The following is a 27,470-nucleotide window of genomic DNA, read 5'->3' as shown; positions in this document are numbered from 1 at the left end:
TTAGGAAGAGTCTCACTTTGTAGCTCTGGATATCCTGGAACTCACTGTAGTCCAGGCTGGACTTGATCTCAGAGACCCTCCTGCCTCTACCTCCTGAGTGCTGGGATTGAAAAAATCTTACCTGAGTAATGCATTTCCTGAAAATCCCTGCTCAGAAGTCAAAGTTGAACATGCATCACTTACTTAAAGGGGAAACACACTTGTTCCTGAGATCTCAAATCAACATTTAATTTGGACTACAGCATGGTAGCAGATCAAGGCAGTCTTCATCAATGTGGTTGATGATGTTTCCTGTTGTGTACCCCAGAATACGAAGTACACACAGATGCTCAATGTGGTGGGCTGAATGAGACCAAGTCCCATTAGTTCATGTTTGAATGCTTGAGTCGGTGGAACTGTTAAGGAAGGATTAGGGGGTGTGGCCTTGTTGGAGGAGGTGTGCCACTGGGGACAGGCTTTCAGGCTTCAAAAGACCATGCCCATCACCATTCCTATTGGTCCTCTCTGTCTTGTGCTTGTGGATCAAGTGTGAACTCTCAGCTCCGGCTCCATGTCTTCCTGCCTGCTGCCATGCTCCGCAGTGTGATGCTGATGGACTCACTCTCTGAAACTGTGAGCCTCTAGCTTTCCTCTAGAAGTTGCCTTGGTCACCGCGTTTTGTTATGGTAATAGAAAAGACCGTTTTTATGAAACTTAATCTTTATTGTAAAAAAGGAAATGATACAAACAGAACGGAGACAATGCAAATGATGCTCAAGACAGTCATAAAAGTAAACTAGCAAGCTGCAGAAAGTAGGGATGTTCTTCTCTGCCGCTTCCTGCCACCCACAGAAGCTGCAGTGTTTAACTTGCTCTCGGGAAGTGGCGGAAAGCTTTCTACCCTGAGATGGAGGCTTTAAAAGAAACTTTTGTTCATGTGGTGGGGAACAGTAATGTGTGTGTATGAGCAGATATGGCTAGACTTACGCTCTCATTTGATTGCAATAGTCCTGCTCCTGTGTTCTCAACCCAACATAGAAGAGCAAGCTCCTGAAACAGTCAGTACCTTAAAAAAAAAATCTGGAACTAACACTTGTCTGTCAAAAAATTGTTGAAAAAGTTGGTTGGGAAATGAAGGAAATGTCACAGATTTTGCAGGGACACACAGTAGTTAGGGGTTAGCCAGCGTTCTATTGGCAGAAGTGCAAGAGTCAGTCCCTGAGGTCAGCTTGGGACAAAAGACAACAAACATCTCAATGTCTACTGAGAAGACACACGGGTATGTTCGCTGCCTCGGCGTTGTCAGGCTGCTGGCTGGGTGGGGAGATGTGAGGCCAAGGATCCCGCATCCTGCTGCAGAAAGCAGGTGGGAGAGCGCGCCTGTCTAGTGCTGACCTCCTCACGTACCACACAATAGTGGGTTTTCAGGAAGTTGAGCAGGGGAGGCCCAGAGAGCTTCTCCAGAGACATACGGTGCTCCCCACGGCTCCTAAGTCCCCAGCTCAGCCGTGTGTGGCTGTCTGACTAAGGAGATGGGCTCTTGGTCACTCCACTCTGCTCTTGGTCTTGTGCATCCTCTTCTTTCTGCTCCAACTTGAAGTTCTGTGAACAACGTCATGGGTGAGGCCTAACCCTGCACTTGTCCAGTTATAGTTCTGAGGCAGTTAGGGAAAAGGCAGGCAAATCCCTGTATGTTGGGTTATATTTCACATCTCTGAAGAAATCATCTACTTTTTCTATTGTATCTGAAACTGGGCCTGACTTACCTCAAGCTCCTGTAAAACCTCATCCATGAAGTCCTGGGAACTTTCTTTGTAAGCCACAGCTAATCGAATTGCATCATTGAAGAGCTGAAGGTGTGGAAGAAATGGCAGAAGTAGAGCAGCGGCCAGGATCCTGGATCCCACCTTTATAACACACAGTCTTGTCCTTCATGTACCTTACCATCATCACCCTGGACCCACAGTCAGTGGACACTGTCTCACCAAGTGTGGTCCCCCCAGCCTCTTTCCTCTGCTGTACCCAGCCACCCTGACCCACACACAGTTAGTGGATGTTGTCCCACCAAATGTGGTCCCCCAGCCTCTTTCCTCTGCCATACCCAGCCACTCACTGTCCTTGTTTTCCTCCCTTCTTTCCCTCCTGCAACTGCCATAAGCCACGTCAGCAGATCGCCTCTGGTATGCCATTACCTTCACAACATTGGTACCATCGGCAGCTGAGACAAAGTACAGGGGCAGGGAGAACTTCTTAGCAAAACTGAAGTTCTTTTGAGTCATCTGTATGTCTGCTGCAGAGAGGAGTTTGGAGGGAGGGTCAGTAGAGGCTCTGTGCTGGGAAGTAGGGAAGGGACAGTCCGGGACTGCCCTAGAAACGGTTGCCACGGATCTGTGTCTTGGGAGGACAGGGTTTTGCTACTGCCATCTCTATTGGGAAGGGAGTATCTTGGGAAGGAAAAAAAATGAAGGCTACCCATTCTTTCAAAGAAGGAAATGTATGGTGCTGGGTCCCCAGGAATTACTGCCACCCAGGAGCAGGGATGCCCCACCATCAATTTTATTTGCCACCAGGATGCATGGAATCTCCGGCCTGAACTCTCGAAGTTCTGCATACCAGGTACCCAGGTTCTTATAGGTAATTTTCCTCTGGACATCAAATACCTACAGAGGGTAGAAGACAGTTTAGATGTGTCAAAGTACTTTAACAGTTCCAGACAACACACACCTAGACAGGCTGTGTAAACTCAGACCTATCAGAGGTTGGGCCACAGAGGAACCAATGGGCAAGCATCACAGATGGAGTCAGTTCCAGACAGAAAAGAGGTAACCCCAAACACCAAATGCCAATCGCCTTTTTTCACACTCCTTTATTTAGTACCCTTGGTTATTAGAATTAGGACGTTCTAAGTTCTCAAGGGCTTTCATGCTGAAGGGAGTGTGGAGGGACAGGTGATGAGTCCCTTCCATGGTCCTCTCACTGACCTCATCCGCCAGCTGACAAGCCCCTCCAGCCCCTTCTGTGCACACCACTATCAGGCTATGTGCCACAAGTAGTCAAGAGTCCTGTGCGTGCACATAGGAAAGAGCAGCTATAAACCATCAGGGAAGGCTGCACGGAGACGGGGGCATCTGAGCAACATTCCCACTGAACGGGTATAAGCTACAGAGGGTTGAGGGAAGAGCAGATGGGGGACAGTGAGCAGAATGGACCAGTCCATTCTGTACCCCTGTACCCCTTCTCTTTATGGATGACATGGTACCCACTCATCCACAGTGAGAGCAGCGGGGTGCACATTGTACAAGGTAGGACTAGAAGGGCTGGGTGGTCAAGTGCTATAAAGTGCCAGGGCAAAATGACATTTTGTAGGTAGACTTATAACAGTGGTGCCCACTTATCCATCATGTGTGCTCTCATCAGAGATACAGCCAGAGTGACTTACAGAGTTGTCACCAAACAGTCTGGCTTCTTCCTGGCTCTTTTTAGGCACTCCGTCTTGAGGTCTAGCTGCTATTCTGTGAGCGAGTCCACACCAGCTCTTAGTGACAAAGTGTTCTCGCTTGGTGACACTCGCTAGGGTTCATCATTCAGAGAACGAGACTACAGGACTGGGCCTCAGCTCAGGGTTAGAACACACAGTGAGTGCGCACAAAGCCCTGGTTACCAAGCCCAGTGTGAACCAAACCTCAAATTAGCCCATTGACTCACATGTCACAGGTGCTTCCTGCTCATGAAAATGATTCATCTGAGCATGAAAAGAAAAGAGATTCCTTCTCAGCATGTACTAGTGGTGGCCCAGGGGCTGGAGAGATGGCTCAGTGGTTGGGAGTACTTAACGCTCTTCCAGAGGACCTGTGTTCAATTCTCAGCACCCACATGGCAGCTCACAACTGTCTGTAACCCCAAGATTTGACACCCTTACCCAGACATACATGCAGGCGAAACACCAAAAAAAAAAAAAAAAAAAAAAAAAAAAAAAAAAGAGTGGTGGTCTAGAAAATGACCTGGGAGCCCAGAGGCAGAGCCAGGAGCCAGATTTTCATAATTTCACTTGAGCTCTATGTATACTGACTTCTGTGCAGTCTATGACCTGAAGCCATTATTGAGTGGACTCATGGTAACCATCCTAGATAGCAGAGTGAGAGCCTGGGAGAGAGGTGAGGACTGATCTGAGAGGGAAGGGTCTTTCAGAGGCGGTTGGTAATAGTTGAGGATACACACCCCCCCCCCCCCCCGCCATGTAGACGTGGCTGTCCTGGACTCGCTTTGTATACCAGGCTGGCCTTGAACTCAGAGATGCACCTGCCTCTGCCTCTCCGAGTGCTGGGATTTCAGGTGTGCACCACCATGGTGGTACTCTTGAAGTTTCACTGCAGATGTGTTCCCTCAGTAACCAGCTGTGGCCTTGTCTCAGCCATGCTTTTCTTGAACACTACAGTGGTTATGGGAGCCCAGTTTCTTTCATCTCAGGACAGCTCCTCTGGCATATTCTTTTTTTGAAGTGCTGAGTAGCCTTGAACCCTCTCCTACACATCCAGGGGCAGAGGACCAATGCGTCCTTTGTCTCCTTACCCCTAAGGCCAGGACTGCCCAGTGCCCAGCTTGTTTCATACCATGATGCAGGCGTGAGCCTTGTGGTAGTAGGAGGCATGCATGCTCTGGAACCGCTCCTGGCCTGCTGTATCCCAGAAATCTGCAACATGAACACAGCTGTGTCTGCCCAGTGGGGTTGGGGGGCTGGAGGGCAGAGACCCCCACAAGTCCCAAGCATTTCCATGTAGGTCTCTATGCAGAAACATGCATGTATTGTGTATGCAATGCTGTATGTAGGAAGACACAGAACCAGAAGGAAGGACCATGCAGACAGGGGGTCCCAGAAAGGGAATAGAGGTGCTACTTGTTGTCACACTGGAGATGGGGCCCTTCAAGATCTAAATTTCCACAGATGGTGGACAGTCAGGCTATATGGCCTAGTGACCAATGGGATGGTCACGTTGTACATTTGAGTCAGGCTACAGGTGAATTCGTTTACATTTGCTGGATGTTAATCCTGGCAACGAGCAAGTTTACTCCCTGTCAGAGGCCTCTGGGCTCCTTTTCCCCCTGGCAGGAACAGTTTTCCAGGGTTTTTACTAAGTCCTGCCCTGCACACTAGTCCTGGCCTGGGTGCTATGGGACTGTATGCCCCTGTGTGCCTCCCTTTATGCTTCCTGACGTCCCTCTTTTTTTTCTTCCTTCACTCTCTCCCATGAACTGCCTTTCTTACCCCCCGCCCCACTCAGTGTGGCCTGGGGGCCCATGCTGCTCACCCACAAGGATGGTCTTGCCGTCTACTGTGGCCGTGTGCTTATACAGAGTCAGGGCGTATGTGGACAGCTGCTGGGGCTGACTGGGTGCGCGTTAAGGAGCAACGGCGAATGAAGAGGTAAGGGAATGGGAAGGGGTGCTTGTATGATGGAATGGGCCCCCTCCTTACTTAGTGTTTTTTAAATTTTTTGAGACAGGTCTTACTCTGTAGTCCTGGCTATCCTGGAACTCACTGTGTAGACCAGGCTGGCCTCAAACCCACAGAGATCTGCCTACCTCTCCTAAGTGCTGGGATTAAAGGCATAAACCACCACGCCTGGCCCTCTTTTTGTTGAGACAGGTTTTCCAATGTAGCTCAGGGTGGTTTCAAACTTGTGGATATCCTCCTGGCTTTGTCCTCATTATAAAGACTTCAAGTGGAATGAATTCTACAGAGAGACAGAGGCCGCTTCAATGGCACGAGGGCTACGGAAGGGGCTGGGACAATGTCCTGCATGCCTGGGTGTGAGGTAACAAGGAACAGGATTTTACAGAGAAGTGGTGTCACGATGCTGGCCCACGACAACTGTGGATACTTTAAGTGTCTCACGGACAGAGTTCTTACAGCACAGAGCATCATGACCGTCCCATGGTAAAAACTACCCACAGGCCAGGCAGCTGACAAAGCTTTCACAAACTGAAGTTCACTTGTGTGTGAAACACTAACAAACTACCCTGGGAACAGCAGCTTGTGAAGCTCAAATATGCTGGGCAGTTTAATAAAGAAAACTGAAACAGGCCAAGTGGGGCTTGGTACAGAGTGGGTGACATCAGTCTTCAGGGTAAGGTCAGGGGAGAGCGTATCAGGCTCTGCAGTTCTCAGGACGAGGGGAAAGCTGATATCCCACACTTTATAAGCTTATTCCTACCAAAGACTTTTCATGCTCCAAGGAAGGAGGTTAAATGATTTACCCAAGGTCAGAACTACTGAGGAGGAGGCAAGATTTGCATCCAGGCATTTGATACAGACTGAGTGCTGCCCGCTATTCCTCCTGCCTTCCTGATAGAAACCCATGTGTGTAAGTCAGCTGTAGCAGCAGCAGCCTGGATTGTGTGGTGTGGTCTGGGACAACAGTGAGCAGCCAGTGTGAAGGCAACCCATTAGACTTCCCTGGGCTGCTGGTACAAAGGAGTGGACTGGAGGTTGTGATGCACGAGAGTGGGAGAAGCCACAGGAACAAAGGGCATTTCAAGCCTTTAAGGATACAATCCATCCATGAGAAACCTCTCCATGAGTCTGGAAGGGAAATGTGCGAGGTCACAGGTCACGTAGTATCTGTAGCTTCTCTTGTCCCTACTTTATCACCACTGGGCTGACAATGTGGAAGCCAGCTGAGGCTTCCTATCTCTTTCACACAGTTTCTAGTCAAGCCTAGTCAACCACGGGAATTACCATTACCAAGCCCACAGAGCCAAACTACTGGGCCCATCTGCATGGGGCTCTCCGATCCCTAACTTCCATCTCATACACTGCTACACAAAGAATTACCCCGTCTGTGCAGGGAAACTGAGGCCCAAAAGACCGTGGTCTTCATCTAATAGCCATTTTTCAGGGCTGTGTCACTTCTCAGGGCTTTGCTCAAATGCCATCTGACAGGAAGGTGACTCTGAAGTAGGTAAGAAGTTCCATCCAGCGTGTACTCGCCCATCCCTTTCTCTCCTGCACAGAGTCTCAGCATGAACCTCAGCTAATTTGCTTTAGTGACTCTGTCAGTCAGAATAGAATATGTGGCACAGCCGTTTGTGAATCTTTAGTTTACTACATCCCTCCCCCATGTGCAAGGCAGTGCACTGGACTGGATCGGTCAGTATCTGAACACATGAACGTGAGCAGTTAATAAGCTTAACTTAGTACATATTCTGGAGCCACAGGGCATCCTTGAAGCCTTATTATAACCAATCAGTCCATACACAAAACAAAACAACAAACCTTGCACCTCCCTGAAAGACATTAAAATCACACACACACACACACACACACACACACACAGATACACACACACATATACATAAGTTTTAAATAAAAACAAACAGATTTTTAACACTGGTATGGTGGTTACTTTCAAATGTTAATATGATGGGGCCCAGACACACTGAAAACTGGTAGAGAATTCTTGAGTCCGATTGAAACTGAAACAAGGTGTTATCACTATCAACCTTCTAGACACAGATTCTATCATGCTCTCTTTGTCTCTGTCTGTCTGTCTGTCTGTCTGTCTGTCTGTCTCTCTCTCTCTCTCTCTCACACACACACACACTCTCTCTCTCTGCTTTAGGGATGAAAAGAACTGTGAACTACTTGTCTTCAAAATGTCCTAGAGGCCAGAACTGGGTTTGTCTTTTGATGTTCTGTTAGCAACTCAAGATTTTTCACATTGCATTACGTTAGGCTAGTGCTGACTTAGTAGGCCTTTCTTGGGCTTCTCTCCAGTTCACATTTCCCTAAAGGCCTATCAATTATTAAGCCGACAATTGGTCCCCCCTTGCCTGGCACTTCTGTGCTCTGTGACAGTTCTAAATTCAAGTGTGCACAAAGGCCTGACACTTACTGGGTAATCTTCAAATCCATACTTTAATTGCATGGGATGTTGTTGAGGTTAGAGCAACCGTGAAATACTACAGCCGACCTTCTGTGTAAGGTGGAGAGCCAAGTGCGAATTCAGGAAGCAAGGCCGCTACAACTACTCGTCGCTATCTGAGCCTGAAGTAGAATGTGAGGTGATTTGGGGGCTGGAGGGATGGAAGATGAAGCCAGCCATTCCTGTAGCAACAAGTCTACCCTCATCTTTTGGGGGTAGAAACGGGGCAGGCATGCTCCCCACCTCACCCTCAGTGGGTGGGAGATAGCAGAGGTCGACTCCTGCACAGGCAGGCACTGAAGTCGGATGAATAACCCAGCTTTAAGACCATCACAGTCCACTACTGTTGCTGTCTATGCTCGTCAACTTCAGGGAGTTCCCTCAGGAAAGCATCTTTACTGCCTTTATTCTACCTGTCGCGTTCTTCTCTCCGTTCCCCCTGTCCCACTCTAGCAAGCCCTCAACCCTCACACGTGTAGTAACAGCCCACTTTCTACCTCCGTACTCTGTACTAGTCCAGTAATTTCCAGGGTGATCCACTCTACAGTTTCTGTAAGGACCCAGGAAGCTCCCTGATTTCTGTTCCCTTGACTCCCATTTCTGAGTGCAGTTACTGACATGATGCTGTTGCTCGCCCATGCACACTGGGCCCCAGTCAAGGCTGCCCCTCACCAGCTCACAGAAACCACAAACACTCCTCTTCACTTCTAGAGGACTTTTCCAATCAACTCAGACCCATTCTGGGATTGGCTCTGCTTCCCTAATTTTCCAACATACTTGGACTTGCCCACTGCACTGTCCCCCAGGCAGATGATCTTCACGTTGTCATGAGCGTCATATTTCTCTTGGTCCAGCTCGCAGTGTTTGGTTCTGTCCCCTGCCATTAGCTCCTGGCTGTAGACAAGAGCTAGCCGTGCCTTGTCATTCTGGAAAAGACAACAAGAGACTCCTGTTAGAGACGAGACCTCCTCTCAACTAAGTCTACTTTTTTTTTTTCCTTGAACAGCTGATGAGAGGGAGCCCAGGGACACACATCCTGACAACTTGACCACCATCTGCTGAGCCTTAGGGCTGTATCTTTGTCTCTAGATTCTCCTGTCTTCTCAGGCCACACCCCTCCCCCTCCCCTACACAGTAGGTTTACAAGCTCAACATACAAGTTTTCTTACTTGTAAAACACAAAGCAACAAACAAAAAAACAAATAGTGCAATAGTGCCTGAGTTACATGGCAAGTCTGATATTTGGCAAAAACAAGCTGACACTAACCATGCAATCTATGATGCCTGACTCACATTCTTTTTTTTTTTTTAAAGATTTGTTTATTTATTATTATGTATACAGTGCTCTGCCTACATATGCATCTGCAGGCCAGAAGAGGGCATCAGATCACATTATAGATGGTTGTGAGCCACCATGTGGTTGCTGGGAATTGAACTCAGGACCTCTGGAAGGGCAGTCAGTGCTCTTATCCACTGAGCCATCTCTCCAGCCCCTGACCCACATTCTTGGCCACCTTGTTGCCATCAGCAGCTGCCTCACATTCCCTTCACCGTGGCATTCCTCAAAACTTATTTTTGCAGGCTTCATTTTCAAACCTCCATTACAGCGGTTCCTCAACCTTCCTAATGCTGCGACACTTGAAATACAGCTCCTCATGTGTGGGGGGTGATTCCCCCCAGCCATAAAGTCATTTTTGTTGCTACTTCATAGGTGTAATTTTCCTAGTTCTGAATCGTATTCTAAACCTCTGTGCTTTCCAATGGGCCTAGGCAGGTTTAGAACCGCTGCTCCAGTAGTTTCATCCGTTTCCTAAATGTAGATGATACAAACCATTCCAGCACCCAATTTTTTTGTCCTTCACTGCCTCAACTCAGATACTTAAATTCTCATCAGGTTTGTAAATAGGATACTAGGGCGTGTAGGAACGATACACTTTAAACATAAACGGTGTGCACACTCTGTGCACACCCATTTCCATAAGTACAAGACATCACTACTCAATGTCAACGAAGCCAGTATGTGTTACATCGCGCTCTAGCCACTCGGTCCATACCCGAATGCGACTCTGGCAAACACTGCTACGAATGTACAACAATCCGGACTCTTTGCTAGCTGGGCGCAGAGCAGTTACACTACAGCGCAGAAGCAGGAACTCACGCTCGCTGAACATTAACCACGAGCTGACACTGAAGGGGACTCAACCGGCTGCAGTGAGGGCTATGACACTAGCCTGGCATAAAAACAAAAACAAAAACAAAAAAACAGCAACAGGGTCCCGAGCTTTTGCATTACTCTATGTCCACCCAGCCACGGCCTCCGCCCATGCTGCAGGAACTCAGGCTCCAGCAGGGAATAAGAGGTGAGCATTGGTGTGGACGCTGCCCCTTTCAAACTCCATCCTGCACAGGGAGTGATCCGTTCGAAAGCCAAACGCTGTCTATCGATTCACGATGGACTCCCTCAGTGACTGTCGGTGTCCTCACGGTCTACGGGGTGGGGGGGGGGGCGGGGGTGCAAGCTGTCTTTCGTTTTTAGGCGCCCAGCAGGCCTAACCACCATCTCCCGTAAGGACGCGCGGTCTGCGGTCGGGTCTCGGCCAGATCCCCGCCTCCCCTCCGCCCCAACTCTTGGGCGGGCTCCCCAGGCACTTTGTCCTCACTTCGGTTTTGCGAGACTCGGGACGCGGCAGATGCGCTCGCCCACCACAGCCCCCGGGACCGCAAAGGCAGCCTGCTTACCGGCTTACAGGGAAACGCACTCCGGTAGCGGCTTGGCCGCGTCTCTGCCGCTGCTACGCGACCGCAACAGGACCCCGAGTTGGGCTGTCCGGCAATGGCCCGAAGGACCCCACTGGAGCGCAGGCTGGCTAGCTCAGTGCCTGTCTGTCTGGCACCTTCCAGTGCGTGCACTGGACTACTGGTCTGGAATGGGAGTGCGAGCCCCAGGTCGTAGAGGCGACTGACCAGCAACAGGTTGCTGCGGCTTGTGATAATTTGATAGGATAAATCTAAACGAGTCTCTCGACTTTTTAAATCTGTAGGCTGTCTCTGTATTCTATTTATGCGGTGGTATGTGTAAGATTTGGTAACTGTATCAAGTCTCTGAACGTGCAATTGAAAAGAGAGAGGGAAGAAAAAAAGAAATCAAAAGGAAGGACGTGGCGACTGCTAGGTATGGTGGAGAAGGTTTATTGTAGTTAAAAGGGAAAGGCTAGCCAGAGGCAGGGATATCTGGGAGAGTCCAGAGTGAACATAACCCTTAGCCTGGCCAGGTGAGGAGAGGAAAGAGTGGGAGAGGACAGGTGGGAGATCGGGAGAGTAAGGGGTAGACGAAAGCGCTAGATAGCCGAAATGGCTAGGTTATATAGGGAGGGGCAACTGGGGGAAGAGCAGCCAGGACACTGGGCCAGAGAAGCTCAGGATGCTGGTACCCTGCCACAGATAGGGATGAAGGATGCTGGGAGATCCCAGGTCTGCATTGATGTGTTAAATAGGCACCTCAGTTAGCTATTTGTCCCGCGTTTGAGACCTAACAGCAACGATCAAAAGTCATTTCAAATTATTTCAAAATAAAAAAATGTAATGTGCCTGTGATGTTTCTGGGAGCCTTCCCTTCGTGGCCTCTTGCGGCTTCACTGCAGTTTTACTTCTGAACACGATGTGCTAACGCTACACTGGCCCACAAAGTCAAGAACACTGCCTGAAGTGGCTCAGGCGCAAAGCTCTATTGTGCTACAATTGGCGCTGTTTTACTGTACACATGAAACATAACGGCTTAATTTCAGGAAACAAAGATTTCCACTATTTTCCTACCACCATTGCAGTCAGCTTGCATCAAATGAGTGTTATCTTTGGATTATATCATGTTAAAATATTGGGTTTTAGAAACTGGTGTTGTGAGTTGTTGACTTGAGTTTCCTAAAAACAAAACAAAACAAAACACCAAAAAAGACTAAATAAATTTGGCTTGGGATTAGGACAAAATTTCCAAAAGTTTTTGAGATTACTCTAAACGTACTACCTTAACTATCAGGCTAGCAGCTAGCTAGCTGCCTTCGTTGTTAATTCCAATTAAATAAATGGAGGCACCACCTATGGTTACGTTAAGAATTCTGACAGAACTCCCTCAGCAATGGGCAAAGAGACACCTTGTTGTAGTTGGCCACCTTGTATCAGTCAGGGGTGGAGCAGATGGCAGTCCTTGGTCCATCCTAGCTTGATGCCTGCCTTGGTGGCCAAAGCTGTGTTATGCCTAGGACTCATAAAAATCAAACCAAATCCAGGCAGCTCGGCATGGGAGGAGGAAGACAGAGACGCAAGGACTGCCTTGCCACCCACAGACTTGCCCTCCAGCACACGACAGAGGCAGGCCGTAGACACCTGCTTGCTGCCACCACAGTGTGTGAGTGTGTGGTGGTCAGATGGGAGAGAAAAGGGAAGTGGAGCAGCCCGAGCATTATGAGGAGAGATGGATCCGGAGACTCGAGGGTCGGGAGGAGTAGCCTGTTGTGAGTGGCCAGCCCCTCCACCAGGGTGAGGTCCCAGCCGGAGCTACCTGCCCTTGAGGTCTGTGTCTGAGTCAGTGACTACACAGCAGCAGGTGTGGATGTCCATGGCTCATATTACCGGAAACTAGAGAACAGGGGGATGTCCCTGGTGGGGCAGCTGCTGAGGACCACGGGGATGTCCAGGGGTTGTGCATAACTGGCTCTACCCCTCACTGCCTACGTTACTCTGGAGGGCTGGTCCCACCTCTCACCCGAAGCAGCACTTGGGAGAGAGGTCCCTGTAGCTCGCCCAGGCAGCACAGTAGAGCTGGCCCTGGTGGTGGTGGTGGTGGTGGTGGTGGTGGTGGTGGTGGTGTGTGTGTGTGTGTAAGCCAGCTCCGAAGTCATGAGTGTGGGAGAGCTGACCCATCACTCACCTGCCATGGAGTGACATGGGCAAAGAGGTGAAACTCCCTGCCACCTCTGGCAGTCAGGACAGCTGCCCACAGGGTCATGAGAACTCCAGAGAGCTAGCCCTGTCTTCACTAGCTGGACAACACTCTGGAAAAACGGGTTCTGTACCTCACCTTTACAACACAGCAGGGCTGACCCTTGGTGGAGAGGATGCAGGTGAGCCAGCCTCAAGGGTGAGAGTGTGGGAGAGCTGGCCCTGTCACTTGTCTGCCAAGAGGTGGTGTGGGTGTAGGAGTGATGTCCCCACCCTGCTCCTGGGGTTATGAAAGCAGGAGAGCTATCCCTGCCCCCTCACTGGCTGTAGTACTCTGGAGAGTGGGCCCTACACCTTGCCTGGGCAACACAGTGGTGCTGTCCCTGATGGCAAAGGCACCCCCTAGGGCGTGAGAGTGAGAGGAGCTGTTCCAGCCCCTCACAGGCTGCAGCACTTGGGAAAGCAGGCCCAAACACCTTGACTGGGCAGCACAGTGGAGCTGGGTCTGGAGGCGTGGGTGCTCGTGAGCTGGCCTTGAGGGCATGAGAGCCGCAAAGTTGACCCTGCTGATGGTGGCATTGGGTGGCCTAGCAGGAGCAGTGCAGGAGAGTTGTCCCTGGTGGTGCAGAGAAGGGAGAGATGGCAGGCTGGCCAGATCATTTACCACCCAGGCCCAAATCTAGGGCTCTGAGTTGACCCATCCCCCAAATCTATATCATTTGTGAATGGTTGGGATGTGTGAAAGGGCCAGTCCTGCTGTTCCAAAGCTGCAGCATCTCCATGACACAGGTCAACAGCAGGATAACCCGGGGAGTGCTGGTGAGGAGCCAATATTGATGGTGTCACAGAAGCCAGAGACCTCGAACCAGACTCATTGCAGTGAACATTTGCAGATGAAGCTTTATGGACAGAGGGATATGTTGTGGGACACACTGTGACATACTACAGCTTTCACAATGAGATGTTTTCTATGCGTTTGTTGTTGTTGTTGTTGTTGTTGTTGTTGTTGTTGTGTGTGTGTGTGTGTGTGTGTGTGTGTTTTATTTTGGATGGGAAGGTTGCAAAGGCAAAGGGGACAGGGAGATGAGCGGAACTGGGGTGCATGAAATGAAACTTATGAAGAATCAATTAAAAAAAAAAAGAAAAAAGAATTCTGACAGAAGGCTTAGCAAGCATAGTTCTCAATTCCTACTCATGGTGAGTGTGAGCACACATGGGAAACACATCAGTCCATTCTTTTTATTTTTTATTTAAAAAATACGAAACGCTTCATGAATTTTCGTGTCATCCTTGCGCAGGGGCCGTGCTAATAATCTTCTCTGTTTCGTTCCAATTTTTAGTGTACGTGCTGCCGAAGCGAGCACGAGCCTATTCTTAAGGCTTTTAATACCTCACTTTAGAAAACCCATTTTCGGTTGCTCAATCCATTTCTCTACTTGGCTGCCACAAAAACCAGTGTCCTTTTCTGGGCCACACAGTGTGTCCATTGTTTGAAGAAATGATGGTGTGTTTTTTTTTCTATACAAATCTGAGCAATTTCCCTATTTCTGTTTTTTATCACTCATCCTTATTTTTTTGTTGTGTATGTGTGTGTTTGTGTGTGAGTGCATGTGTGTGAGACCAGAGGTCAACAATGAGTATTTTTCCCATTCACTCTCCAGCTTACTTTTTGAGACAAGGTGCCTATTATCTGAAGCTTGGGCGTTGGTTAGATTGGGCTAGAAGTGGACCCCGGGGCTCCTTCTGTCTCCACAGTCCCAGTGTTTCCTGACACTGTGCATCCAGTACATCCATGCATGCGCTTTTGACATGGATCCGAGCAAAGGTCTTCTGGTTATGCAGGAAGCACAGTACTGACTGATCGTTTGCCGGTGGCTGAGTTCCTAGTGCTTGGTAACAGCCACCTACATCCGCACCGTCTTCTGTAAGCCATAAGCATTGTAGAGCTGGGGAGGTGGCTCAGTCAGTAATGCTGAAACTAACCTGGAGCCTCACAACCAACTAGTGTAGCTTAAAAGTAGCACTTCCAGAACAATGAGAGAGGAGAATGACCCCAGAAGTGGACCATGCTGCAGAACAAAGGAAGCGCTGAGGGTCAGGCACTACACTTTAGGTAAGATTTAGGCTGTGAGGCCAGGGGCAGGACTTAGGGTTAGGAATCAGGCTAAGGGCTGTGGTAAAAGACAGAACAAAGATTACAGTTAGGTTAAGGGGTTATAAGGAGAGAATCAGGTTAAGGATTAGTTTTAGGGGGCTGGAGAGATGGCTCAGTGGTTAAGAGCGCCGCCTGCTCTTCCAAAGGTCCTGAGTTCAATTCTCAGCAACCACATGGTGGCTCATAACCATCTGTAATGTGATAGGGCGCCCCCTTCTGGCTTGCAGGAGTATATGCAAGCAGAGCACTGTGTACATAATAATAAGTAAATAAAATTAAAAAAAAAAAAGGATTAGTTTTAGGGCAGGGTAACGTGTTTATAGATGTGCATATTTATGTGTCCATATGTGTAGTTAAGTGAGCATGCACATGTATAAATTTATTTGTGTGTATATGTGTTTGTGTAAATGTGTGTAAATGTGCATGATTATGTGTGCACAGTTGTATATTTTTTGCATGGACATTTATTGGTGTAAACATGTCTAGTTGTATGTATGTAAATGTGAGTACATTTATGTGTTGCACATGTGTGTATATGTGAATATTTATGAATGTACATGTGTATGTTTTTGTACACTTGCATATTTACCTGTGAATAAATATGTATATTTATGTGTACATATAAATGTATATAACCACACATTTGTATGTGTGTATAACTATGTGCATACATGGGTAAATTAATGTGTGTACATGTATATTTATGTCTATGTACATGTGTATAATTACGCATGGATGCATGTGTATATTTGCATATTAATGTGCACATTATGTGTGCATATGTGTATATTAGATGTGTATTTATATGTGTATAATTAAGTGTGCATGTGCATTTATGTGTTTGTATATGTATATATTTATGTCTGTGTACATGTTGATATTTATGTGTATACACATCACACATGTATATTTATGTCTGTGTTCCCTTTCCTCTCTTTCTTTCTTAATCTTTTAAAAAAATAATTAATTTACTTTTATTTTATGTGCATTAATGTGAACGTGTCAGATCCCTTGGGACTGGAGTTACAGACAAGTGTGAGCTGCCATGTGGATGCTGGGAATTGAACCTGGGCCTTCTGGAAAAGTAGACAGTGCTCTTAACCACCAAGCCATCTCTCCATGCCTCTCCTTCTTTCTCGGTTCCTGGTATATGTGCTCTTACAGTAGTGGGTAAAATGGCAGATGCATCCTCTCTCTCTCTCTCTCTCTCTCTCTCTCTCTCTCTCTCTCTCTCTCCTTCATCTTAGTTGAGGAGTGACATTGTATTTTACCTGAGAGCAACCCTGCCTTTCCAACTTATCTAATGGGGACCCAGATTCTGGTCTCTTACTGTAATGTATAAAGCGGTGAACTTAACTCTCACCTTTTCACTTTCTCTCCTATGTTTCACTTCTCCTCTTCTCCTCTTCTCCTCTCTTCTTTCTGACCTCATTTTATTCTCGTTTTAACCTTCATTCCTCCTCTTTCTCTCCTCTTCCACACTCTTCCTCTGCTCTCTCCCCTCTGTCTCACTTTCCTCTTTTTCCTACTCTCACTACTTTTTGATCGTTTTCCTTTCTCTTATATTTGTTCTCTCTCCTCTTTTCCTTACTCTCTTTTTTCTTTCTAATCTCTTTGCTCTCTTGGTTTAATTTCACTTCTCCTCTGTCTTTCTCTCCTCCCATTCTTTCTTCCCCCTCTTTCTCTCACTCCTCTGTCTCCCATCTCTCTGCTCTCTCTTCTCTCGTTGCTCTCACTTCCCCCTCACTATCCTCTCTCTATTTCTTCTTTTTCTCCCCGTATTTACTCTCTTCTCTGTTTCCTCCTCTGCTCACTCTGTTCTCTCCCTCCTTTCTTTCTTCATTCCCTCCTCCCACTGCGCATCCTCTCCTTTCTCTCCGATCTTACTCTCCTCTCTCTCTTCTCCATCTCCCTCTTCTTTCACTCACCTCTTTCTCCTCTCTGTCTCTCCTCCTCTCCCCTTCTTTCTCCCTTTCTCCTCTTTCTTCTTTCCCACTCCTCTCTGTCATTTCTATCTCTTTTCCCTACCACACTTCTCTTTCCTTCTGCTCAGCTGAGGGTTGAGAATTCACCTCACCAGAGAACAATCCTGCCTTTTCTTCTACGCCATTTGGGACAGTCTGTGCTCTTACAGTAGTTAATAAAATGGCCTGTCTCCCTCCTCCTAGCTCTCATCTCTCCCTCATCTCTCTCTCTCTCTCTCTCTCTCTCTCTCTCTCTCTCTCTCTCTCTGATTCTCCTCATTCTATGCTCTCCCTCTCTGTCTCTAAGTGAGACCCAGTTTCTGTGCTCTTGCAGTAATATATGAAGTTGTGGCCCGCGCCCCCCACCCCCGACATCCCTCCTGTGTTTCCTGTATCTCTGTCCATCTTCTCTCCTCACACATTCTTGCTGTCCTCTTTCTCTTTTTCTCTCCTCCCGCTCTCCCACGTTCTCTCTCCTTCCTTCTGCCAGTGCAGTAACACACATGGGACACAGGCAAAGGGATGCACACAGACTCAGTATCACACAGAACAAGTATTCTCTCTTGTACTTGTAAAGCAGCCCACCTGTGGCCCCGGGGTCACAGCTAATCAGGGGAACCACAGATACCTGTGTTCAGGGTAATCAGGAAGTTCCAAACACCTGCACCAGGGGTTCAACCATTAAGGAAAGCAATGATAACTCTCTTCAGGCTTGCTGATAATCAGGAAATCATAAACACCCAGGGGCACAGCCAATTAGGAAGAAGAGAGACAGCTGCAGCCAAAACTACTCCCCGGCCCCCGGTTCCCCACCAGTGCTGTTTGACTGTCTGTGAGGTGACTGTGCACATTAAACCCAGAGGAGTCTTCCAGGCTTCACCCACAGGCACCTGACACTGGAAGTCAAATACATGAAGACTTGTCCAAGTGTGAGTACAGATCTGAACATGCTTGCAAGTGCTGCTGTGGAGTCGAGAATGACTTGTTTTCACTCATACTCAGCTAATTTGTGGTGGGCTGGTGTAGGTTTGCTGGGTCAGTATTAGCAATATTGAATTGTATTCAGGAGTCAAACACTGGCCAGCTAACTTTTCCACAGTTGATTTGCATGTGAATAGAACCTAGGAACATTGGAGGAAAATTACAAACCAACCAACCAACCAACCCAAGAGATATCGTCATCACCTGTCGTCTAGTTTCTGTGCCTTTGTACTGCTAATCCACGTTTGTTCACTATACCCAGTGATCACCATTAAGCTTTCTTTCCACCCAGCCTGAGTGTACATGCTTGTGTGTGAGCGTACCGAAGGTGGAAGGAGAGATCGGGGGACCAGGTGTCCTCTCTCATTCTGTACCTTGCTCGTTTGAGATGGAGCTCTTACTGAGCCTGATTCCAGACCTTAACACACGGCAGCCTGACAGCCTGGGTCAAGGCGAACAGGTTCTGAGTGTGACGAGCTGTTCCCAGTCGCCTGCAAACACTCCACGCTTTAGTACTTAGTGTTGGGCCACAGACTTGTTTCTTAATGTTTGTATAAGCGAATGAAGAGAATTTAGAATTAAGTCAAAATGTCCTAGTTTAATTGTCCATGAAGTCTGTCTGTCTGTCTGTCTGTCTGTCTGTCTGTCTGTCTCTGTGTAAACCAGACTGTTTCTCCCTCAGTCACTTCACCGTATGTGTGTATGCATGTGATATTGGGGGAGGAGAGAGCAATCACAGACCATGACACATGTATGGAAGTCAGAACAACTTTTTTTGAGACAGAGTCTCATGGAGCTGGCCAGCCAGACTTGAGATTCACTTTCTTCATGAAGGGAAGGGGATGAGGGTATCACCACCAAGTTTGTTTTCTGAGGGTCAAACTTAGGTCCCTATGCTTATGTGACAAGTACTTTATAGAGTCATTTTTCCTAGCCTCATTCTTTAAAAAAATTTTTTGTTAAGACAGTTGCACGCATCCCAGCTCACTATGTAATTGAGAATGGCCCTGTGCTCCTTACTCTCCTGCATCTGCTTCCAGCTATGGACCACCTTTCCCAGCATCTTCTCCATGGCCTCCACCTCATTACTGGGGTTTGAACCTAGGTCTCTGCGTTCTACCACTGAGCTATATCCTCAACTCTATAAAGTGGCTTTTGATAGCTAACATTTGACTCATACAGCAGCATCAGTATGCTTTATGTATTTCTGGTGTATTCTGGCCCCAACACGTGGAAACCTGCACACACACAATGCCATAAAGACTTCTGAGACAGACATCCCCTCCTTGAGGTCATGTGATGAGAAACAGACTCTTCCTGCACATGGGCGTCATCTCAGTCAGGGTTCTATTTCTGTGGAGAGACACCATGACCATGGCAACTCTTACAAAGGAAAGCATTTAGATGGGGCTGGCCTGCAGTTTCAGGGGTTTAGTTCATTATCCATGTGGCGGGAAGCACGGTGGCATGCAGGCAGACATGGTGCTGGAGAGGTAGCTGAGAGTTCTACACCGGCATCTGCAGGCAGCAGGAATAGAGAAACTCTGGGACTGGCTTGGGCTTTTTGAAGCCCCCAAAGCCCACCCTACTGACACACTTTCTCCAACAAGGCCACACCCACCCCAACAAGGCCACACCTCCTAATCCTTCTCAAGTAGCGCCACGCCCTAATGTTCAGGCATTCAAATATATGAGCCTATGGAGGCCGTTCCTATACAAACTACCACAGGCATCAACAGGCCACTATTTGTCAGTGGCTTGGATAACAGAAAACACCTCCACACCTACAGAAACTAAAATGTGAGCATTTATACTTACCTAGTGTTAATCAGAGCAAGGGGAGACGAAGAGATGGCTCAGAGGTTAAGAGCACTTGCTGTTTCAGAGGACCTGGATTGTATTCCCAGAACCCACATGACAGCTTACAGTTGTCTGTAAGTCCAGTTTCAGAGGATCCAACACCCTTTTCTGGCTTCTCAGTGCATTAACCATGCACGTGGTACGTAGACATACATGTGAGCAAAATACATGTAAAATTAAACAGGGCCAACCACAACGTGAACTGTGGAATCATGTTATCCATTTGCCATCACAGTATGCCTTAGGCGACCACACTGCGCCATGACAACACTCGAATGTGACATCACGCGCCTCACTGTGATGTCACAAAGGTAAAGTGAGAAAAATTCAATGCCGCCACGGACACCAGAGTATCCACCATGACTGTAGAGTGTGTCACGACGTGCCACCACTCATCACCGCATGCCCTGTACCATCATATTCCTCCATTGCTCCAATGAGTCAAGAAGTGCCCCGTTGTGTCATCACCATGTGATTATGGCATAGCAATGATGTGAATTATGCCATCACGATGTTAGGTTATGACGTCACAACGCACCACTACACCATGACAGAACTGGGATGTCATGCATCATTATTGTGACACAGTAAAGCCCTATTGTAGCATTTGATGTTTCCCTATGGTGTTGCAGTCCTTAAATGCTGCATCACAAAGCATCGCTGTGACACCATAAAGCAAATTCCAGTTAGTGCTGGGCATGATACTGCACATCTGTAATTCTCAGGAAGCCGTGGTAGAAGGATGGAGAGTTTTTTGAGAAGAATTCTTATCTTGGAAGCTTGTCTGGCATGCTTGAATCCTTGGGGGTCACTCCTAGTACCGCAAAAACTGGTCATAATGGGGCACAATGAAGGCAGGAAGACTTGAAGTCCAAGGTCACCCTTATCTATACAGTGAGTTGTAGCTGAGACTTCATTTAAAAAGTTAAGAAGGAATAAAGGAGAATAGTATGAAGTAGTTGAACCCTTGGGCTCCTGCAAAAGACTGATGCTCTTGCGTCATCTTGGTTGAACAGGAAGTACGTGATAGCAATTTATAGTGTCTTATACTGCTCAATGTGTGTGTGTATTGGATACTATTGTGAGCTTGTTAAACACTTATTAATTGCTTCTTTTCTCTCTCACCCTTGTCTCTGCCTTTTTACCTACCTCCCTTTCTTTTCACCACTCTCTCTCCCTCCTTCTACCACACCCCATGTGTATATGTACGTATTGGATGATTGTGTGTGCTCGCTCATGCAAAGGGTTGGGAGTAGTGAGGCCAGACACTGACACATTGACATCAGTGACTTCTCTCTCTCTCTCTCTCTCTCTCTCTCTCTCACACACACACACACACACACACACACACACACACGAGAGAGAGAGAGAGAGAGAGAGAGAGAGAGAGAGAGAGAGAGAGAGATTCAGTTTTTTCCTCTCACCTTGTTTCTGACATGTGTACTGCAGGCTAGCTGGCTCACAGGATTCTAGGCATCTCCCTTTTCTGCCTCCCATGCCACTGTATGAGAGCTGGGATTCCAGAGACATGAAGCTGCATTTGGCTTTCTCTGTGGGTTCTGGGATTTGAACTCAGCTCATGAGACTGGTAAGATAAGCACTTCTCCCAGCTGACCCATCTCTCCTGTGCTCAATCTTATTTTTTGAGACAGGCTTTCTTGCTGAACCTACAGCCCAGCATTTTAGCTAGGCTGGCTGCCAGTGAGTCGTCAGGATCTAGCTATCTGTCTTGGTTTCCAAGTGCTGGGGTTTCAGGCATATGCTGTCTGTCATACCCAGCTTTTTAATATGGCTGCTGTCACTCTGTATTCATGCTTGCAAGACAAACACTTTACCCAGTGAACCATCTCCCCTGGTCTTGTATTCATTAACTTAATGAAAACAATTCTGTGAGGCAGATGTTACTATTCTTACCCAAAATAGGAGGTAATTGAGGCCCAAGAGTGTGGATAACTTGGCTACCACAGTGAGCGGTTCCCAGTGAAACTGACTCAAGTCCTCTTTTTCTTTCAACAAGACAAATATGGCTGCTGTAATATTCTTGGCAATAAAAATGAGAGACACAAAGTGTTGCATGGATGAGATCCGAGGATTCCCTCAGGTGGGGACTGAGATGGAGCGCTGTGGCAGTTACCGCAGGAGGACAAGGTTACCCACTCGAGTCCTGGGATGGCTAGTTTCATGTCAACTTGACAGGAAGCTATGGTCATTTGCGAGGAGGGAACAAATGCCTCCATTAGATTGGACTGTAGACAAGGCTGTGGGGGCGTCCTCTTAAGTGGTGACTAATGTGTGTGGAAGTGCAAGCAAAGCTCACCCTTTCTTCTCCAAATTCCTTTTGGCATGGTGTTTCTTCACAGCAATAGCTTACCTTGAGGATACAGGGTCTCAAGATCACAGTAGTGTACCACTAGGTGGCACTAGAACCTAAGACCTGTAGCCCAGTCGCCTGCTTTTACAGATGGGCAGAAGTACAAAGCTATTTGGGGATTTATACTCTGATGTTAATCCCTCCCCCACCCCCCCCACCCCCAGGTCTCCTGTATTCCAGGCTAGCCCCAGGCTTGCTGTGGAGCTGAGGATGACTTTGAATTTCGGACCTTCCCCAGTGGGATTGCCGACATATTGCTGGTTTTGCTGTAGTAACAGAAGAAAGGGAATTTGTGCCATCAGAGTATATATACTTTAATAAAATAAAATGTTCTTTTTATGCACATGTAAATGAATTTTTAATGCATACATAGATTATTTTCGTGTATGTATTTGTGAACATTTTGCCTTCATGTATGTAAGTATATTATGTGCGTGCTTCTGCTTGATGAGGCCAGAGGAGGGTATCATATCCCTTGCAACTGGAGTTTCAGACAATTGTAAGCTGCCATGTGAATGCTGGGAGTCAAACCCAGAATATCTCTAAGAGCAGCAAGTGATCTAACCACTGGGCCAACTTTCCAGCCCCTAGACTTATATATATATATATATATTTTAAGAAGTAAAATAAATGTAAAAGCTTTTTACAGCACAAAGCGGTGGGTGCTCTGATGAAAAATAAAACAAGAAATAGTCACGAGGATTAGAGATCTCGCTCATTTGGCATGCATGAAGAAGCCCTAGGGGTGATCCCCAACTCTATAGAAACCAGATGTCATGGCAGCATTAAATAACCAAATAGGGGGCAAGTGTACATCCTGATGTATTTCCTGCCTACATACCACCCACCTACACGTGATCAAGCACATCTGGCGCAGCTGGATCAAACAGACTTGTTTAGAGGCGTGAAAACAAGTGGCTTATCTGCGCCCGTAAACAAAAGCCTCCAGCATTTCCGGAAGTGTCTGTCCTTGAGCAAGGGGCTTACAGGTTAGAGGCACTTCTATTTCATGGATCTCTTAGGCACAACAATTAAAATTCAAAACTTGTCTTCGGCTCTCACACCTGTAGTACTAGTAGTTGGGAAGCTAAAGCAGGAGGTTTGCTGGAAAGTCTGAGGCTAGCCTGTGCTATATAGCAAGATGTTGCCTCAAAAACAAACAAACAAACAAACAAACAGACAGACAAACATCCAACCCACCAACCACAAAACTCACAACAAACAAAAAACCCAACCCAACCTAACCCAACCAACCAATCAACCAACCAACAACCAACTAACCAACCAAACAAATAAAAAAGAGGGCTGGGAGACAGCTAGGCCAGTGTGATAGTTAGTCTTGGCTGTCAAATTGGCCACATCTGGAATTAGCTAAAACCAAATATCTGGGTACACCTGCGAGAGACTTTTTTCTTAATTAAATCATTTGAAATGGGAATGCTCTCTTCTAATAGAGATCTTTGAGGTGGGAAATATACCTTTAATTTGGGCTACACCTTCTGCTGGCGGCCTACGTAAAGGACATGGAAGAAAGAAGCTTGCTCGCTTTCACTCTCGCTTTCAAGACCATTTCTTCACTGGCATTAGTGTAGTACAGCAGGCGCTGTGCCAACCTGCCTTTCAGGGACTCAGTGCCGGTAGCTTACGTCATCGCCTGCCTTTGCCAGGTGCGGCCCATTTCAACTGTTGATAGGAGTTGCATATTTTCCTCTGCGACATTTGTACCCTTTAAAGGGTTCTTCTGGATGTTATAGCTGCCTCTCTCATTCTCTCTGCCATCCATCTCTCTTGTCTGTCTGTCAGTCAGTCAGTCAGTCAGTCTATCTATATTTTTGTTTGTCTCTCTCTATCTCTCTCTCACATCCCGACTCCGAGATGGCCTTTTGCTCCTACCTCCTCCAATAACCCTCTTGAGTTAGATCTGTTGCGTTGTGTAATCTCTTAGCGGCAACTTAGGCCCCGAACTGCTCAGGTACCTTTTGCTGCCTTATCCTAACAATTCTTCAAGATTCCAGCATATAGCGAAGAAGCTGAGACATGCAGCCTTGTGAACTGAACAACTACTGGATTCTTGGACCTTCCGTTGGTGGACAGTCAATGTTTGACAGGCAGGGCCACAGTGTGTAAGCCACTTTAATACATCCCCTTGGATTCGTTCTTTAAGTTCTGTTCCTCTAGAGAAGCCTGACTAACACAGCCACATGCAAACGTGAGGACCAGAGTTCAGATATCAAGGACCCGCATAAATGCTCGATGTGTGCGGTGGCTCGCCTATAATCCTGTCAGCGGAAGGTAGAGGCAGGAGCTCTCTGGGAGCAAAGTGGCTAACTAGCCTAGCAGGATAGGCGAGCTCTGAGTTCAAGTGACCTATCCTGACTCAATATAGGAAATGGAGAGTGGTTGAAGAAGAAACCTGTGCTATAGGGTGCCCACTGGGGAAGAACACTGAAACTCAGTCTATCAGGCTATAACCAATTGGAAATACTTTTTCCATGGGGCGAGGGAGATGGCTCAGAGGTTAAGAGCACTGACTGTTTTTCCAAAGGTCATGAGTTCAATTCCTGGCAACCACATGGTGTCTCACAACCATCTATAATGAGATCTGGTGCCCTCTTCTGGCGTGCAGGTAGAGCACTGTATACATAATAAATCAATCAGTCAATCAATCAATCAATCAATAAATAAAATCTTTATTCCAGTAACTGGGACTACACTTAGGTATTTTGGGACTCAAGTGTAGTGCATTTAGAGTAAGGGGCTTTTAAGGGCAAATCTACATCTAGCAGTAGTAGGGAGAAGTTTTGCATAAGCAAATAGTTTATTCGAAGCTTAGACAAACAGCTGGAGGGGAAGGTTCTGTATAAAGTACTTTAACAAAAGCTAAGATTAGCTAAGTTAGCTAAGTTAGCTGGGGCATCTTGACCTCAGGTTCCTAGACTAGAGTTAGGTAGTTTTCTGTGGGACTTGCCATTAAGGAGATCAAATTCTAGTTAAACCTAAAATGGCCTCAGCAAGAATACAAGATGGAGGAACCTCTGTCTTGCTCTGTCCCACTCCACTCTGGGTCTACGGGCATGAGTGAAACGGTTGGCTCATCCTGTTCCAGCGAGGCACACTTGGTCCTAAGGACCAGCAGTGTAACTGACTTATTCTCTGCTTGCTGTAGTTGGCCATGCGGTTGAGGATTCAGCAGCACCATTAGCCTGCTCAGAGTAAGAATCGATGGTCCAGCTAATGCTGACAGTAAGGTGGTCAGCCATGGAACCAGGAGAAAAGAGAGTGTCCTCTTCTCTCTCTTAAAAGATAGCTCTCCACAACTGTCCCTTCTGTGGTTTAATCAACTGCCAAAAGTAGGCATAAAAGAACCAAGGTCTATATGGAGCTGGGGTCACTCACCTGTTGTTAGATTGATTACCACTCTCCCTGTGTCTGTTATTCCTAAGCCCCAAGTCCAGGTAGGGGGACGGTGAGGGTTGTAGGCTCCCCTCCCCGTGCACAGAGAAAGGAAAGAATCAATATAATATAGCATTCTGGGTTAATGGTCTTGAGTCAGTCTTATATTTAAAGGGTCTGCACATCTGATTGATGGTCCAGTGGCCTTCTTTAATTGGACGTGATGATTTCAGGGGATGACACCAACCACTTTCACAGCAGTTGGGGCTGTGAGGCTACCTGGGTGCTGTCCCTTCAGTGTAGGTTCTAGAGACTGGATGGGATACTCTTTATGCAAACCAAATCTCCTGGCTGGGGCTGGTAGGCATTGTTCAGAGGTGGAGGATGGCAGGATTCCCTTCACTGTCTGGTCAGTGGCCTGGCAAGATTCCTGCAAAGCCTGCAAGGACTTGAGAAGGCAGCGATTAGACATTTCCACTTGGGGACTATTCAGAGTTTGGGGAGTCGTTATAAAAGAGTAATCTTCTTCCAGTAAAGAGTACACCAGGCCCTGAGCAGGCCAAAGGGGTATTTGGAGGTTGATGCCTCATTGGACCAGACCAGAAGACACGGGCCTGAGTTGTCTCATGACACCGGTGCCCTGGGGCTCCCTAGCTGTGTCATGGGTCTGAAAGGCCTCCAGGCTTTTGCCAGGTTGAGGGACGAGCATGGATCTCTCTGGAGAACAAGTCTCACTGGAGTGTGTGCCTTTCCCTTGTGACTGGGGCTGGCTTTCTTTCTTTCTTTCTTTCAGATCTTATGTTTATGGGGTTTATTAAATGAGCATGGGGGAGGGGAGAAGGAGAGGGAAGAGAGGTGCCTCAGAGAGAGAGACAGAGGAAGAGAGGGGAGATAGAGGAAAAGTAAGAGGGAGTAGAGAGAGAGAGGAGTAAGAGGCTTTCTTTTTCTTTTTTAATATTTTATTAATTTATTCATATTACATCTCAATCGTTAGCCCATCCCTTGTATCCTCCCATTCCTCCCTCCTTCCCGCTTTCCCCCTACTCCCCTCCCCTATGTCTGTGACTGAGGGGGACCTCCTCCCCCTGTATATGTCCATAAGGTATCAAGTCTCTTCTTGGTAACCTTCCTCTGAGTGCCACCAGGCCTCCCCATCAAGGGGACATGGTCAAAAATGGGGCTGGAGAGATGGCTCAGCCATTAAAGGCTAGGCTCACAACCATAAATATAAGAGGCTTTCTTTTTGAGAGAAGAGATGTGGCCGTGCTGAGGACGACGCTGGTCTGCCCTAGCTCTGGTGACATGTACTCAGGTGCACTAAATCCTTACTTCCGCAAGGTGGCACACCAGGCCTGACATGCATATCCTCATCCCCTAGAGGTCACAGAAACATCAGACTCCAGTTCCCTACCTGTTATGTGGGGACCATTTTACACACAGCACAGAGCTGTGGTCAGAATGGAGGAAGGGGTGACACTTTAAGTTCCGTAACTAAGCATGAATTACAAGTGGGGATGGGGACCCTATTCCATCATCCAATGCTATATTAAAGTCTTTAGTTAATACTTCCTAATATAGAAACACAAGGGCAGAAAAGAGGTAAATCATTTTTTATCTGCATATGGGTATGATAACATGCATTTTTACTTTTAAAATTATTTTTATTATTTCTCTCTCTCTCTCTCTCTCTCTCTCTCTCTCTCTCTCTTTCTGTCTCTCAGTCTCTGTCTCTTTCTCTCTGTATGCATTCATGTTGCAAATGAATACAGTGCCATATGATATTATTATTATTGTTGTTGTTGTTATTATTATTATTATTATTTTGAGTCTTTAAAAACACTTTTAATGAATTCTTTGTGAATTTCATATCATGGACCCCAATCTCATTTATCTCTCCATCCCTTTGTATC

The 27,470-nt window shown here is 47.2% G+C and overlaps 1 protein-coding gene and 1 long non-coding RNA gene across 5 annotated transcripts in view; both read right to left on the bottom strand.

Moving 5' to 3' along the window:
- The window catches only part of LOC311609692, a 572,880-nt gene that overhangs the window by 70,269 nt on the left and 475,141 nt on the right, over positions 1–27,470 (bottom strand). The window lies entirely within an intron of this gene.
- RABL2B (RAB, member of RAS oncogene family like 2B) lies at positions 682–8,817 on the bottom strand. Of its 4 annotated transcripts, none has more exons than XM_084802953.1 (8): positions 8,679–8,813; positions 6,530–6,559; positions 5,286–5,365; positions 4,590–4,669; positions 2,528–2,639; positions 2,172–2,269; positions 1,746–1,829; positions 682–1,581 (listed from the first exon to the last, which is right to left on the bottom strand). In XM_084802953.1, the coding sequence occupies exons 1-8, from the start codon at positions 8,783–8,785 to the stop codon at positions 1,504–1,506; spliced, it is 669 nt and encodes a 222-aa protein (XP_084659079.1). In that variant the 5' UTR covers positions 8,786–8,813; the 3' UTR covers positions 682–1,503. The 4 variants fall into 4 exon arrangements, with proteins under 4 accessions (XP_084659079.1, XP_084659080.1, XP_084659082.1 ...); XM_084802954.1 differs by having other exon boundaries at positions 2,172–2,266; XM_084802956.1 differs by lacking the exons at positions 5,286–5,365; positions 6,530–6,559 and having other exon boundaries at positions 8,679–8,817.

The sequence above is a fragment of the Acomys minous genome (assembly GCF_964271855.1).
Source record: "Acomys minous genome assembly, chromosome: 12".
NCBI lineage: Eukaryota > Metazoa > Chordata > Mammalia > Rodentia > Muridae > Acomys > Acomys minous.
Note: the sequence above shows the minus strand (reverse complement) of the source record. Positions and strands in the feature narration are given on the sequence as shown.